The 16,344-nt window shown below is 44.2% G+C and overlaps 1 protein-coding gene across 1 annotated transcript in view; it reads right to left on the bottom strand.

The window, feature by feature from the left end:
* Window positions 1–16,344, bottom strand: part of SLC25A26 (solute carrier family 25 member 26) — a 97,647-nt gene that overhangs the window by 64,758 nt on the left and 16,545 nt on the right. The window contains exons 4-5 of the mRNA XM_006271629.4: window positions 6,337–6,441; window positions 4,535–4,582 (exon numbers count right to left, since the gene is read on the bottom strand). Of these exons, the coding sequence (XP_006271691.3) occupies window positions 4,535–4,582; window positions 6,337–6,441 (153 nt within the window). The remainder of the gene's footprint in view (window positions 1–4,534; window positions 4,583–6,336; window positions 6,442–16,344) is intronic.

The raw sequence follows: 16,344 nt of genomic DNA, 5'->3' as shown, positions 1-16,344 counted from the left end.
AGTATTTCTATGTCATAAGGGATTTACTTACAATCCACAGCTGTAGGAGTCTGGCAATACTCTCCTTTCCCTCCCACAAAAGCCGCTGCTCTTTTTTTTATGGTTGTGCTACCATTCAGTATTGCAGGAACATCCCCTCTTTGCTGCTCCCCCAGAAAGGCTAGAGCTGTAACCTGCTCTTCCCTCCCAGTCCCAGGATGCCTGTAAATGGGACACATCTGTGCACTCAGTTACTTCAAATGCACCTGGGCCTGCACTGATCATCTCTCTGAAGGGAAAGTCAGTAGCAGGCTGTGCATCAGGGGACTTGAATTTCCTGGCATTTTTCTTTTCCCCAAGCAGAGCCCAGCCCAGCCCCCTTGTCCTGCAATCGGATCTGCACAGGTGGCTCCAGTGACTCGGTGATCCACCTGTCTGAATCTCAAACTCTCTCAGACAAGGTTAAGTACAAAGTGACAATGCATGGCTATTCAGGTCGGTTCACATCCCCGATTTGACACTTCAAAGCAAGTCTCTGGAGCTATGGGTGAGCAAAAAAAGAGCTGAAAACCACCTCTTTCCTGCTCAGGGTCTTATGCAGATTCTCATAAGGCTTTTGGTAGATGGGGAAGGTGTTTGAAGTTGTTTGCTCCAGCCAAGCAGTGAAATAGGAGAAAAAAGCATTTGCAAACCCACCCCAGCTATCCCATATTTAGAAACAGCCTTATTTGTTTCAACAGAGACCAACAAAACACTTAGCACTTTGCCTGTGCCTGTTTTGCTGTAATAAATGTACAACAAAAGGGGTATTTCCCCCTGCTACTGCAAAGCTATAATATGCACGCAAACACACACAGAGTGAAATTAGTAGCTGTGCAGCGAGTGACGGCAAATGCAAGATTGGACAAGGCACTTCATTTTCACTGGAATTGTGTTCTCATTAACAGAAGGGTCCATTTAAGACATCTGTCAGAAGCCTGCAATGCGAATGGAAATGGAAAAATTCCAGCAAGAACTCGGGGGTTTTTTTCTTCCTCTTTTTCCCATGAACTTCACGTTACGGAATTTTAACAGATGTTCGACTTGGTCACAGCTAATAAAAAGAATTATGCAAGAATTAAAAATCTGGCTCAGCCGGCTAGTGCAAAGCCTCCGCAGAAGAACTATCGTTCCCATCAAGGCATTTCAGGAGGATTTACAATGGATATTTTCTTCTGCCTTGTTGCAGGAGGGTTGGAGATTTCACGAATGGATCTGTCAGTGGTAGAGGGGGGAAACGTATCGTTCCCGCCGGCTGTGAGTAGCACCGCCTCGTTTTTACAAAATGGTGCGTTGCTACCACGGGAAAGTGGATTTTTCACTTGGCTTTGACTTTGAAATGACATCATGGGAAGCTCGCATCTTCTCACAGCCTTTTCTATTGTGCCGTTTACCCAGACTAGCTTCCCGGAGCAGCTGGACTCTCCTTCTGGTCTTGTAGCTCTTTCCATAAGACAGGACTGTCTTCCAGGCTGCTACTGTCCTTAGGCTTGGAATAAAACCATTGCACTGCACCTACTCTCCCTCCGATTGCAAAATCAGGTCAAAGGTATTAGGCACAAGAGGGAAGAGGAACTGAAACCAAAGGGGAAGGCTGTGGGGACAGAAAAGCACACACATGTCCCTAATTATAAAAGGAGGGTCCGCTAAGCAGCAATTTTGTTCATCCACTGAAATTCCCCCCAAGCTAAGACATTTCCCATAGCACTAAATATACAAACTTTTTTTTTTCTCAAGTCCTCCTTCATGGCACACATAAAAGAAGGCAAAAAAAATTAGAGGAAGAGTGCAAATCAGACACAGAAATGTAAAACAACTGGGGTGGGGGGTTAAGTGTGGTTGTGGGGGATGGGGAAAACAGAAGAGTAGAGAAAAAGTTATGAAAAATCAAAGGGATGGCACAGGCATAAAGAAAGCCAGTAGACTGGGGACATGGTATGGCAAGAGAGACCATGGCACTAGTTCAAGCTCTTTTCCCTCCCTAACAACCGGGCCTGTGCCCAGCAAACCTGAACTGTCCATTTAAAGGGTCTGAAAGAAGGGCAGGCTATCCAGAAATGAGAGAGACTCTGAACCCCACTATAAATTATGTGCAAAGGCTTATTTTTAAGTAAAAGTTACAGCCTTTCTTAGACCACATTACTGAAGCCTATATACTACAAAATACCTTTTTAGTGTCGCTAACCAAATGGCTTTGCAGACGGGGGGAAAAAAACACCTGGAGCATGCAAACAAAATCCACAGGCATCCAAATCCGGCAAGAATTGAATGCCAGTGCGCTCCAAAGTAGAGAATCACATGGACATCTCCCATAATGAATTAACACAGGCTCCTATCCAAGGATAAAGACCTTCTGCTGAAGAAGGGAAGAAATGCATTAGGGGGGGTTGGAAAATATCAAGAATGTGCATTTGTTTCAGCTACACGATTCAATACGCTGCTTTTATGCAAACAGTGGAGTGGACACTTCACTGCAGAGAGTGGTATTTAGTGTCAGAAAATGTGATAGGCTGAACACTGTGTTAAATGCATGGATTTGGGTTTTTTTTAAAACAAACAGATCACCAATGATTTGTTTCATTTTGAAGAGAAACCACATTTCATTTGGCAATAATTTATTTCTCGTTCTATTGGGCAGATGTGCCAAAAAAGCAATATTTCAACTGAAATCAGTTCTGAAGGATCTTTTATGAATATACATAATGGAAAGGACCCCAATTAAGGATTCAACAAGGTGCTGCCATTTGGAGTAAACAAAGTTATCTCAGCAGGGTCACATCCCGCGCTAGGAGAATGGCCTGGAAATTAATTACCGTCCTGACATACGTCAAAACAAATTTTAAAGAGAACAGCATCCAGTTGTAGCCATGTGTTTTATCTATCTGGTGGTATGCAAAATCTGTATTCGGTGGCATCGAAATTTATTCATTTATTCAGAACCCCTCGGAGAAATCAAAAAGGCTTGTTGCCCTTTTTTTTGCCTGCCTCCAGATGAAATCTGAGTGAATAACATGCGTTTAGTGAGCCGGAAAATAAGTACAGGATGAAGCCATGGTGGGGGTTATGTTTTGGAAAAGCAGGTGTCATCTTCACACAAGTAACTAATTTTTGAAACATTTGGAGTTGCTCAAATAAGCTCCAGCGTTGCCATTTGCGGGTGCTTAAAGCAATACGAAATTTGGGACTTCTTATCTTACGCAATATACATCTTTATCCTGACTTGTAATAGGAGTTGGCTGTACTGGATCCGAATGCAGCTAGGGGCATGAAGGAGATATTTTAAAAGCAAAGAGTTCTGCTGAAAGTAGGCTTTTAAATGCTTATGTAGCTAGCGTCACTATCAACGGCAACAAGATAATTTTCTTTTAATATTGGTACTGAAGTGACTTAGTATTAAATGGGCAAAGATCCAACCCTGATTACTTAGCTGGGTGAAACTTAAGGACAGAACCACGTGCCACACCAAACTGATCCTAGCAAGTGAAGAACAAGGACTCTGAAAGGTATTTGTCTTATTTTCACAGAAAACCAATCCCTGTTCCCTTATCTAAAGTGTTTGCAATGCAGTTTCTACTATTGCAAAATGAGAGCAGCATGGAGTGCGACGGGCAAAGTTTGGAGTGGGATTTTGAAGTGTAGCTTAAAAGAGGGGGGCAAAATGAAATTCCTTTATTGACACACTGGTTAATTTAGATGTTGTGCCGAATGTTAACATATGTTACAACCTAGGACGAGGTTTTCTGGTTAAACCTACTGTTAAGGAGTGCACAGAAGTTCATTTTCTCCTTGTTCTCTCCAAGTGAAAGCTGTAAGGAAGTTATGCACATCATCTATTCTAAAACCTAAAAATCAGAGACCCAAAGGCCACAACCCCATGGTCCGACTCCCATTGGCAGATGTCTCATGGAGAATTCACGGTGGCTGCAGTAGGGCATCACACAAACGCCAATAATGAGAAGATCAGGGCCAAAGCTACAGCTAATAGCAAAAATAAAATGGCACCTCTCTGGGAGAGCAAGTTCAGGCTCCATCGGCACCTGCTAATCCCAGCAAGAACAAATTGGGCATAGACAATTTAGACCATTTTTTTTAAATTCCTTTTCATGTACATTTGATTTGTGCATGGTGCGAATTTCCACTGCTCCTGCTGTGAAGCGGGGAAAAGAGACTTAGCACCACCCTTTGTCTCTGCACTTAGCAGAAGGCAAACGAGACCTCACAAAATAAAGCATTGCCAAACTGCATGATTTGCAAAACGTATACGTCTTTATCATATTACATCTGTTCAGCAATGAATCCAAAAAATGCACAAGAGGTACAGGACTAGCCACCTCTGTCCCAGAAGTTTCTAATGCACTTTATCAGCATAGCTTCCCAGTTCCCATTATTTCCCCAAACAGTTCACTTATCTAGAATGAAATATTTGGAGGTGTGTGGTTCCAGCTGTTTAGCTTACCTAGGAAAAGTACAACAAAAGCACTTTAAAAGAGGGTGGGAAAGAAACCAATTGTCTTACCTCTCTTAATACTGTGCTTTTATAGCCCCGATAAAGTCCTCGAATACCCTGTAAACCAACAAAAAAGACAGCTTCAGCTAAAAGGAATTAGGTAGCCAAAGACAGCAATTTATGGATGATTACATAGCAGGTATTACAGCCTTACTGAGTGGAAGATCTAAAACAAATAGATTATATTGATTATAGCACCATATCCCAGGATTGATGACACTAGAGGCTTTTATCTTCCTTTTAAAAGGAGTGTTTAACCACTGTGAGGAATAATGGGTTATCCATTCACACAAAGAAGAAACTAGACCTAAGAGTTTGTATTAGGAGGGCAAGAAGGCACCGAAACACGTTATTTCAAACTCTGTGTGCCTAATACTTGGCAAGCATAGCTGAGGTTGAGAAGTTATCCCCAACTCCAAATGCATACATAAAGCAGAGCAGCAGCATTTTCAAGTTAAGCGGCCGATGCAAAACAGGCATCTAGGATAACAATCTGGCTGGATGTCTGGTTTCTTAATTGCTCTGGTTCAGAACCATCATCAGGAAAGACTTTTCAATGCTTTGTTCTTAGCTGGAGGACCACAGCATCCAAAATGTTTAAAAGGCATGACATGTACGCATCAGGGTTTGGTTCCCTGTCCAGTGCTCTGAAAAGAGTATTTCCACTGCCAGTTGGTTTTTATAGATCAGGGGTCAGATTGAAAAAAGGAGTAGGGAAGAAAAGAACGGGCGCTCTGAGACTGGTATCGCATTCAGCGTCCAAAAAGCATTAGCTGTTTTGGGTAGCTCAGGCCAATGCTGTTTAACGCTTGCATTCAAAGCAACCAAGTTAACTCCACCAGTAAACGTTATGACCGACTTATTCAAGTGCCTAAGGACGTGTTTCTCAGCCAATGTGCTGGAAGATCCTTTTAAGGGTGCTGCTCAACATGACCAGTCCGGTGGGCAAACACCTGGACAAGATAAAAATACAGAATCCAGACCGTTAAAAGCATTCTGACTTTTGGGGGTCTCCCCAAGTTGTTTGCAACAGCAGAATTGCTCTAGTATTTTTCCATAGTCAAAAGATGAGTGAAATTCGTTTCTGAAATGAGATCCAGCTAAGTTCAGAAACGTTATGGAGTGTAAAAAGGTAGCGATCCATTGGTATAAGATGTGCCTCAGTGCAACTACCCTATTCTCCAGGTGCTTATTCCTGAAGTAGTGCAGCTAAATGCAAATATCCGCTCAGCTCATCCCTTCTTCAGTGGCCTTAACAAGGTGCTGGAGGGGAAGAGGGAATGAGGATGGATTTTGCATTATCAAGTGAAGGAACAGTGCTTTGCAAGGCCGTTTTGTAAATTCTCCATTTTGGATCCTCTCCCCGGATCCAAAATAGACATGTGAAAGACGCGGCCTTTCCAAACGCAGGTATTGGCCCTGCAGAAAGGATGCAGTGCCATTAGCAATATGCTAATGTGCCTCCCCCTGTAAGCCCCATGAAAATTTTCAATGCTTCATTAACCTTGGCTCTGGTGGGGGGACAGTTTTGCTTCCAACAGTCAGGAAAACAGGAGACTGCTTGATTTGAGAGAGTTGGGTTACTGGATAAGAGCACTGCAGAAACTGGAAGCCTTGATTAGTATTTCTAAGTGCCACTGCCCCAAAACATTAAGAAAAGGAGCCTAGCTGGCTAACAATCCAGTCCCTATAACACGCCAACAGTTCTCAGCAACAGGATAGTTGCACAAAACTTCCCAGAAACAGACAGCACAGGGCTGGGAGAATGGCTTGGAGCAGCTACGTTTCAGAAGTTTTGATAAAAACCTTACCTCTTGATATAAAGTGTTGGAAAGCACTTGAAAGGTGCTGGATGAAGGCGAAACTTGAGCCCTCTGCTTTACCACTTCAGAAGGAACCCGTATTAGACAGGCGACCTGCAAAAACAGCAAACATTTAACCTGTAAATCCCTCTGAGTCCATTTGAGTTAATTTGTTTTTTCCTTTCCAAGGAGTCGTGTCTGCAAAACAGGGACGGCTTGTATATTTGTGTGCCAATCCTGAAAGCTATTGGCAAGATGCTTATGAACCCGCTGTCCCATAGCGCCGTGTTACACAAGTGAATCAACGGAAGAGTCTTCTGAAAGCTGTTTTAGCAGAAGTAGATTTAAATCGGGAATCACTGAAGTCAGTAAAAAAAATAGGGGAAAGGTTGGATGTTTCTTTAAAAGCCTTGGCAATCTTTCCCAGTGTTAGAACATGTACAGATACTTGAGGACCTTTTCTAGAACAATTTGCTCCTGTTTTCAAGGTAGGCCAGTTATACTGTGCCCTCTAGTGACTAACTGTGGATGGACACCACTCAGCACATGATGCATATGATCTATGGGTACAGCCACACATGTGCTTTAATGTGCATCAGCCTATTGTATTGAGAATTAAAGTATCACTAAAAAAATGTACTACTTCATTCGCATGCATTAAAACAGGCTAATGTGCATCGTCACATAAAAACCGTGCTGTTTAGTTAACATGCATGAAGACAAGCTAATGAGCATTTTCCTAGTACGTCACAATGGAGGTACTAGATTTAATGCGCATTAACTAAACTGTGTTAATGCATGTGTAGATGCGCCCTAAAGTGACTTGATTGGATCATAAACATTTTAATTTGGTTTGAGCCTTGTACGTGTATGGACTGGGAGGTGTCTTTGTATCTAAGGCAGCTGCAGAGGTACAACAGATGTGGGCAAAATAACTTTGGGGTCTGATAGATCCTGCCTTGGAGATGAAGCAACTTGTGTAACCTGTATGAACAGAGCCAGTCTACACCCAACCCCACACAGTACCCATCTTTGTTAAGCTAGTTCCTCAGTTCTTCCTTCCTCATCCCATTTGGTTCATCCCACGCTTCCCCCTGAGTCTGGCTACTCCTAGGCTTCTCCTTCCAATATTCTTCTGTTCCTATAAAGATGCTTCAAGTGGATCACGTTATACCCCAAGGTTGGTACAAATAGGGCACGCTGGGTCTGACTGTCCAAGTGAGTCAGGCAGACAGGTCTACACCGATATGTAAGCACCTGCTACACCGGGGAGGTTACGCTGCAATGCAGAGATTGTACTGAAGCTAGGTTTAAACAAGCTCACTTGGCTACAAATGGCAAGGCAACTACAGCAATGGAAGCTGCCAAGGAGCAGCATATTACTGTCAGAGAGCTGTCACATCAGGAAAATCCTGGTTGTTTTTTTTCTCAGGGCCTCTAACGATAAAGGACTAGATGCTACCCTCTACTGAGGTGCTTTTATACTGACTGCATCAGCAGTGCAAAGGAGGTAGACATGACCCCTGATGGGATGCCCCTTCTGGTACAAAGCTCATGGACTGGCTCTGTATCATCCTCCTTCCTCGACTTTGAGGCAGAAAGGTGTGCTCAGAGTGTAATGGTGCAATGTCCCTTAGAAGATTAGAGAACAAACCATCTAAATTAGAGTTGCCCTGGGGCCGCTCTAAATTGTGCTGTGAAATGGTGCCAGAATATGGGAGATAAGGGGGGACCCCCTTATCCCACCTTATGGTGCCAGAATATGGGAGATAAGGGGGGACCCCCTTATCCCACCAGAATATGGGAGATAAGGTGCTCCCCCAGCCCATGCCCCTTTCCATCTCTTCCTGCACTGGGCTCGTGTATTTAAATCCATTTAAAACAAGCACCCTGGAAGTGCATCTGCATAAATGTCACCTGTGCGAAATCTGCATCTCCAGAAACAAACCCAAAAGGATCCAATGCTTGTACAGTAAATTAAGCCGCTATCTTGTGCACAAATACAAATACTGAACACAGTTACAGTCACCGGGTTATATCAGTGTACAAACAGACCCGACCGTTTGTAGGACTTTTTTTGCTTTGCTTTTTTTTTGGTAACAGAGTAAAGTTCAAACTCCATATTCATAAAGCAGCGATGAAATAAAGTCTGCTGTAACTTGTAAGGGGCATAACCGGATGAGCTAAGAGATCTCCAGGAGTTTTATTCCAAAGAGGTAAAACTCCGAGTGCTCTTCAATTCCAGAGGTCAAAAAAACCAAACGACCCCAATATGTCAAGGAAATAAGAATTGTCAACTTTTTTTTTGTAGTTCGGCATAAATATTTATAGAACTTCACGCTTCATAACACTCGGTGTCTTTACATTAGCTCTTTATTCCTTAAAAATAAGGAGGCAGGAGGAAGACTTTAAAAAGGCTCTCAGATGAAAAACAATCTCACCAGCCAAGGGGGTACAAAGAGCCCAGCGTGGCTTCCCGACTTCTGTGGTGTTGCAATTTGGGCATGAGAGGGGTGGCTACAAAGTAATGTATCTCTCTGTTTCTTCCCCATACCTGCATTGCATTTTTGTTTCATATTAACTTTTGATGTTTCTCCAATTTGAATTTGAGCTACAAGGGAATATTTCACTGCACAAGAACAAAAACGAGTTATTGCATCGTAGGGCGGTGAAAGGAAGTAAAAAGCTCGTGTCATCCCGGGGTCTCTTGTCAGATTGGTTCCATAGGGCACTCTTTGCTGATGCATTTTTCATAGGCAGGTGGCGGCGGCTAAACCGAACGGTGACATTTTCACTGCGCATCTGAACTTCTGACTCGTTCAATTATTTGTTCCTACATGTGTACCTAGCCATCAAAAACAAATTAAGCATTCTTTTGATGTGATCCAGGGCCAGGTCTTCAAGGCAGGTATGCAAAACTAATTTCACACGTGTCTATTTGGCCAGAGGGTAAAAATGGAGCTCGCTAAACCCCAGCCGACGGGAGGGAAAACATTGCAATTAATTGACTGTGCTGAGACCTAAAGTGCATTGGTGACCTGAAGGGAACACGGCACGAATTAAAATACAGATCGATATACCTCCTATAATTTGCTTTCTCCTACTCCCTCTATCGGCAACACTTTGGATCTAAAGTTTTTGACCTTTAGCTTTAAAGGACTATTAGAAAAGCTGAGCAATCTTAATTTATGCAGCGGCAGTTGTTCCTCCTGCATTTGTCTTTGTCCTGTGTCCAACCTACCACAATGGCACGTGTGGTGCCTGATACACAATACCTGTATAACCTATTCCCCCAATAAGCTCACAAAGATGGGCCTCGTTCCCCCACACCCCTAATACACCTGCAGCGTCTACTGGGGTCTCAGGGAAACCAAACGCCAAGACTAGAAGGTGAATAGGAGCAGGCAACTGAAAGGCAGTTTTCACCAAGTTGCTAGAAATATGTCAAATGCATGTGTCTCCATGCAAGCACATGTTATTTAAACCATGGACTCTACCTAAGGGTGCAAGGACTTTAGGTTCAAGCTTAATTTTTTTTTAAATGGTCTTAATGGCATCACTTTGAATGTAGCCCTATTTCATAGCATGATCCTGCTTAATGAGACAACGACGGCACCTATTGTCTCATTCCCCATTTAGCATTAAAACCACAGCTGGGAAGAGTCCTGAATTTCAACATCTTGGTCTTAAATCACTACCAGATGAACCCCGTGAATTGGGCAGTTAGCTACAAACCCAACTGCACTTCCATTACCTACCTGCATTAGCTAGCCGGGGCCAGTGACACTAAAAGCGTGTTTATTTTGTCATTAGCACTTGCTCACACCTCGCAAAAAAGGGCATATCTTCACATTAAATGAAAAAGCGCTATGTTTTCTATCTATACAGACAAAAACGGTTTTGGCTTCTGAAGACTTCACGAGCGTATCGTGGCTGCCATCTCCTGGTCAGAACAGGGTTCGTATTTGCTGCAGTTCAAGCACTGGTGGTATCGTAGCAGCAAAGTCCCATGTGGGACAGTGCCTAGCAAAATTAATACCCACGATGTAGCTCTATTTCAAATCAGGGCAAAGCCTCTTCTAGAGACATATATTGGTTTAAGTGGTTTAATTCAATTTAGGGGAAATCTGTTCCTAATTGACAAAAGCTACGCCAAGAAAAGTCTGGTTTAAATGAAAATAAGCGTGTTTGTTTATCCAGACTTTGGCACTGGTCTAACTAAAATTGTTTAAAAAGAGAGAGAGAGAAGGAAAGACATAAAAAAAAAGAGGGGGGAGCTTTAACTACAGCAGCTTTCTCCAGCAGACCAGTCCAGCTTACAGCCTGGAGTTTTTGGAAGCTGACCTAACTACAATCTCTGAGCCAATGCCTCCCTTCCCCATCTTGAAGAGATCAAAACTGTTGCCCATTTTCAACATAATGTCATGAAGTTCAATAACATTCAATACATTACTTTAACATCTCCTTAGTTGAAGTTCAGCTGATACTGAATAGAGAACACAGATATTTTATATGCCCCTTACATGGCATTAGAGATGCTCGTGCACCTATCTATCCACCTTTGCTGCTTCCGAGAGCGTTACGAACGTCGGTTTTCTTCTAGGTGTCTGGCCATTTTTCACGCTAGAGACACTCTGCCTGTTTCCCACTTCACTTCACCCTGAGCAACCCAGGTACACTACGTCCCACGATGCAGAGAAACCCAATCGGGCCTGACGCACCATTGCTCAAGCATCACATTGCATCTGAGGTTTAGGCTGGAGTCCAGGAGAACTTTTCCTGCAGCGACAAAGTGTCACCGATGCTGGACCATAGCCACTGTGCCCAGAAATCCCCAGGAGCAAGTTTGTCTCCGCTCCAATCTCCAATGGACTCTGCTCTTGACTTGAGATTGATGGCAAGCTATCAATCTGGATCTTCAAAGATCTTTCAAATCGCTAGCACGACTTAGACAAGACCCTTCCCTTGTTATTATTATTGCATTGGGTTTTTTGGACAAAAACATTAATCCGATCCTATCTAGATTTTTCTGGATTCTCTCTCTGTATCCCTTTGGCTTTCAGGTTAACCAATTTCTTTAAAAAACCTATTCCATAGCATTTTAGAAAGTAACTAGTCCAAAGGACAGATCGGTTTTCACCATTGTGGATTGACTCATAGTTAAATATGCAAACGAAAATGGTTTGGGGGCTGGGGCATGCAACTTCTGAAGAGAGGTTGAGGGAACTGGGCTGATTTAGTCTGGAGAAGAGAAGACTGAGGGGGATTGAATAGCAGCTTCACCTCCCTGCCGGGGGGTTGCAAATAGGATGGAGCTGGACTGGTCTCGGGGGGGCAGATGGCAGGACAAGGAGCAATGGGCTCAAGTTGCAGCAAGGGAAGTTGAGGTTGGATATTTCGAAAAACTTTCTTACATGGAGGGTAGTAAAACACGGGGACAGGTTACCCAGAGAGGTGGGGGACTCTCCATCCTTGGAAGTTTTTAAGACCCAGCTTGACAAAGCCTCGGTTGGGCTGATATAGGTGGGGCTGGTCCTGAGTGGAGCAGGGGACTGGACTAGATGTGACCTCCTGAGGTCCGTCCCAACCCTCATTTTCCATGATCCTAAAACCCTTTTAGCAGCTCAACCAGCACATCTTTCACACCATGGTAGCTCAGCCCTTCCTTCAATAGAGGTCAATGGCTACGGGTTACCGTCCACTGACAACAGGCTATGAGCACGCATATGGGCGGTTATCACAGAGCATCTGATATGCTGTCAAGTCCCGCATTTTATTTTATCCTGCTATAAATTGTTCATAGGCCCATGCTCCAAGGGGCTTGTGCAGGTGTTGCTACCAAATGGGGTCCCTTCCAAACTTCATTTTTTACAGCTGTTATTCTGATATGGGAGACCCCTAAACAAGGTGTATCCAGAGACCAGCTACTATTGATAGTTATGCTGCTACTATTGATAGGCATGATAGTCTTTTCCTAGGAAAGGGAAATACATGTGGTGCAATGCTTCTTAACTCCTAGGGGAGTAGCTTGGCACGACCCTTGCTTTTTAGGTGATCCATCTGTCCCGGGCCCCTTGCGTTACCATGAAACTTGAGCCCCTCATCCTTTCAACTTCAGACTGTGGCCGTTCCTTTCTCGTTCAAGCCTGTAAATGCTAACACACATGTTGGTGACAAGAGCATACTAGTGCAGCACCACCTTCCCATGCCCAAGGCCTCTCTCCGGCATCCCCAGCTAGTGCCCTATGGGAATTACCGAGGTGAACAGGAAACAGGGGAGCAGTTTCTGACTTTCCTCATTGCTTTGTTCTGTTCATTAGCTGGTTGCTTGTGCATGAATCCGTGTTAGTTCTCCATGTAACAGTTATCCAGTTTCCATGCTCTTGATCCTTGATCACGCATGTTATATGTAGGGTAAGATAAAGTGGGGGGAGAAGGCCAGTTCCAAGGCTGAGCAGTAAACTGGGTTTGCTACGAAGTTTTCACAAGGGCTCTAGAGATTTAGATGCCTTTGTTAATCTATTGACTTCCATCAATGCTAAATCTGCTTGGAAAATGAAACAGGGGAGCTGTCACCTAGGGACTTTATTTTTGCTGCTCTAGCAGCTCGGGACCCAGATGCTACAGCCTTTCAAAGGTTTTGTTTTCTAAAATTAATGTTAATGAGTTTACATAATGAGTGGGTGGGAAGGCCCGAGTTGATGAGCACCAGGAAAATATAATTTAGCAATCAAAATGGTGTTAAGGGAACATTTTCCAAGCTGGGGACAGTCATTTTTAGATGCTATTTGCATAAGTTGACACTTAATCAAATGAGAATCCAATGAATTTCTCCCCTTGGATACAAGGGGAAACACAAAATTTAATTGCACTGTACCTATGCAAGAACGTTATGGGAGCCAACTGGGGAAAAAACTACAGCCCAAAAAGGGCATGGACTTCGGCTGGGGCAGAGCTGGGAACACAACCCTGACCTCCTGGGTCTTGGATAAGGGAAACTACTTAGATTCATAGATTCATTTAGCAGAGAAGTGAGGAAAGAAGAGAAAAAGGAGCTTGACTTGAAGGTCCTAAGTCGGACGTGAAGTTCCCCATCGCTCAGGTTCTCTGCTACCCATAGGAGAAACGTGCAACAGGCACTGACTTGTAACACGCATCTGCTTGCACTTTTTCTCCACGAACGCAGGTATGGATCACAATGTCCATTTTACTTTTGCCAAGCTACCTAAGCAGGAATGAGCCAGTGAAAGAGCAGACAGCATCACCCACGACATGCTTATAAACACATAGCATCACCCAAGACATGCTTATTATAAACCCAGCTCAGAAAAAATGGAGGATATGCATTTCCAAAATCCCTGAATGCTGCACTAAACTTATCCCAGTCCTCGAATACCACCTTCCAGTGCTATGAAGTGCAGCCATAGATAGCACTGCTGGGCTTCTGTCAAAATGATCCCCAGCTTGATGCAATCCAAGCTGGATGCAGTGGGACCCTATAGGTTGGCCACACTGGATTTGGGACAAGCCCTTATGTTACAGCACATGAGGAGGATCAGAGCTAGCTCTTGCCTCCTCCTTCCAATCAGTTCTGACATCAGAAGGAAATCATTCAAATAGCTCAAGCTCTCCTAAATGCTGGAAGAAAACGTCTGTTTTACCCACTAAGGTACTTCAGCTCTCAACTCTTCTGAGTACATTAGAAATGAGCTACGGTGAAGTCGGGCAGGAATGGAGGAGGAAATGCAACCAAGGGAAAGTGGGTAGGAGAACACAATCCTCGTTTTCTGAATTTGCATCAGGTCGCCAGACAAACTGTGCACGTCCTACAATCTGTTCAGTACCTTGTGAACAGGACTGTAATACATAAATCCCACCTGCACCGTTCTCTTGTAGCAGTTTAATTTTAGCATGGAGAGCTGATCACTTCCCTCCTCCAAAAGCATGAGGTTAGAATTGGTAAGACTACATTTAAATCGCATTATACCTATGCAAGGTCATTATGGGAGTGGTGCACTGCTCTACACAGTCTTTCGGGGATACCTATTTCTGTGTGGACGCACTTAATAGGGAATAAGAACGCTTTGCTTTAAAGACTTATTCACTTCTAAAGTGGAGTGTGCACTCCTTAGTCCACCCTATGTCTGCACAGGGATTGATCAGGAATAGCCATCATGTTGAAATCACTCCCTACCTCGGTCCAAATCGACTTCCCTCCATCGACAAACCAGCGGCACTAAAACAAGTACTCCAGCCCCGGTCGTGCACTGCACACTTTCCACTCCCCCTTCCCGTGTGAAAGAGTTTAAATTCAGGCTCTTTGAGTGTTTAGCTACAGGCTCCACACTGGGCTGAGGAAGTGGCTATGTCTTTTTAAAGACCTGGCTTGAATAGATTCATGCAGACAAACGGAGCCGAGGAAGAGAGGAAAATGGATGCGAGACAGAGCCGAAGGAGAGGGGAAAACACGTGCGCTGACAACAGAGCAGGCACGAGAGTCTGTGCAAGTGGCTGGCTAGGTGGCTGACAGTCCCTAATTTGCTGCTTCTGCCTTTAATTGTATGATGAATTTGTTGGCAGGGGCTGTGGATTTCTGCCTCCATTCATCTTTATTTACAAGCAATTTCCAGCTGCAGCTCTAATTTGAGTTTCCTTCTGATCTAACTGTGCTCTTCCACGTACTTCACGAGGTCTTAATGGCACCAATCTCATTTTCTCTGCCACCTTTTGACCACCGCTCAATTACACTCCTGGACGGGGGCTCGGCGAAATGCAAGCACGGCGGTAGAACAGAGCAAATCTAACCCAGATTAATTTATGAATATTTCAGGACCCACCATGATTAATTCAGAAGACAACGGCACGCTGCTACACCGCCGGCGTTGCTCGTCTCGCTGGGGTCAGTAGGTTCCACTGCTAAATGCTGACACTCATGAACTAAATGAGTTTACGCTTGATTCCCACGCACTGTATAATAGGATCAGGACCAAAGTGATGGGCACTGATTAGCGATAATAGCCTGAGACCTGCCAGTCAAAGGGACACAGCCAGCTCTGAAGGGATGAATATTCATCATCAAGTCCCTATAGCGCATCAATGCTAGAGAATCCCTCCTGTTTCCTTTCCTAAAGATCTGTATTTACTTTTTCCATTTTTGGGCCATTGTCCATGCCAGCCATTGATGTCACTTGTATTTCAAAGGTGTTGGTTTAGCCGTGTCGGTCTAAGGACATAGGCAGACAAGGTTCTTGGAATAAATCTAATATCTTTTATTGGACTTGAGCAGGAACAGAGCGGGGTCAAGAGTCCCCCACAAATGAAGAGCTATGAATCATGTTAACCCCTCCTAAGCATTGAAGAGGGCAGTGTGTAACATCTAGTCTTACCATGTCTCTTGACTCCTGCCAAGCTGGACTTCACATACAGAAGACTTGTTCACCCCCTGCTCTATCTCCTCCAAAAGCACTTCAGAGGCTAGACTCTGATGCATCCCGCTATGCCGCCCGCCGACACGTCGAAATAACCAGAGAAAAGAAAACAGGCACAGATGTGGAGGAAACTAAGGAAGGACATCTATCACTCTCAGCAAGAGGAAGTTGGTGCTACAAAAATGTGGCTTTATACATTGATTTTCATCACTTTGCTTCTTCTTGGGAAGGACTTGCAGTAGAAAATGCAGCCGAGACTCTTCAGCACGCTGACTCCTGCGTCGTACGCAGCGCCCGTGTTTGACACGTGCCGGCAGCAGCAAGGAAATGCCAAATCGTTATCCATAAGTCATCAGATGGTCATCTCAGATATGCCACGCACGCTTCGCCTTTATCTTCACCACCGGATACCTCCAGATGCAGCAGACTGGAATACACAAGCAAGATTGGGATCTCGCACTGAACGGTCTGTCCTTACCTTGCCCTCCCGTGTTTAGGCATGGAGATAGCTGGAGAACAGCGCCATGTCACGGTGCACAAAGGTAGTAGGTTAAATACCAAATTGCAGCTCTAATAGCTGGTCCCACTC

This window comes from Alligator mississippiensis, chromosome 12 (assembly GCF_030867095.1).
Source record: "Alligator mississippiensis isolate rAllMis1 chromosome 12, rAllMis1, whole genome shotgun sequence".
Taxonomy (NCBI): Eukaryota; Metazoa; Chordata; order Crocodylia; family Alligatoridae; genus Alligator; species Alligator mississippiensis.
This window is presented reverse-complemented; position numbering and strand designations above follow the sequence as displayed.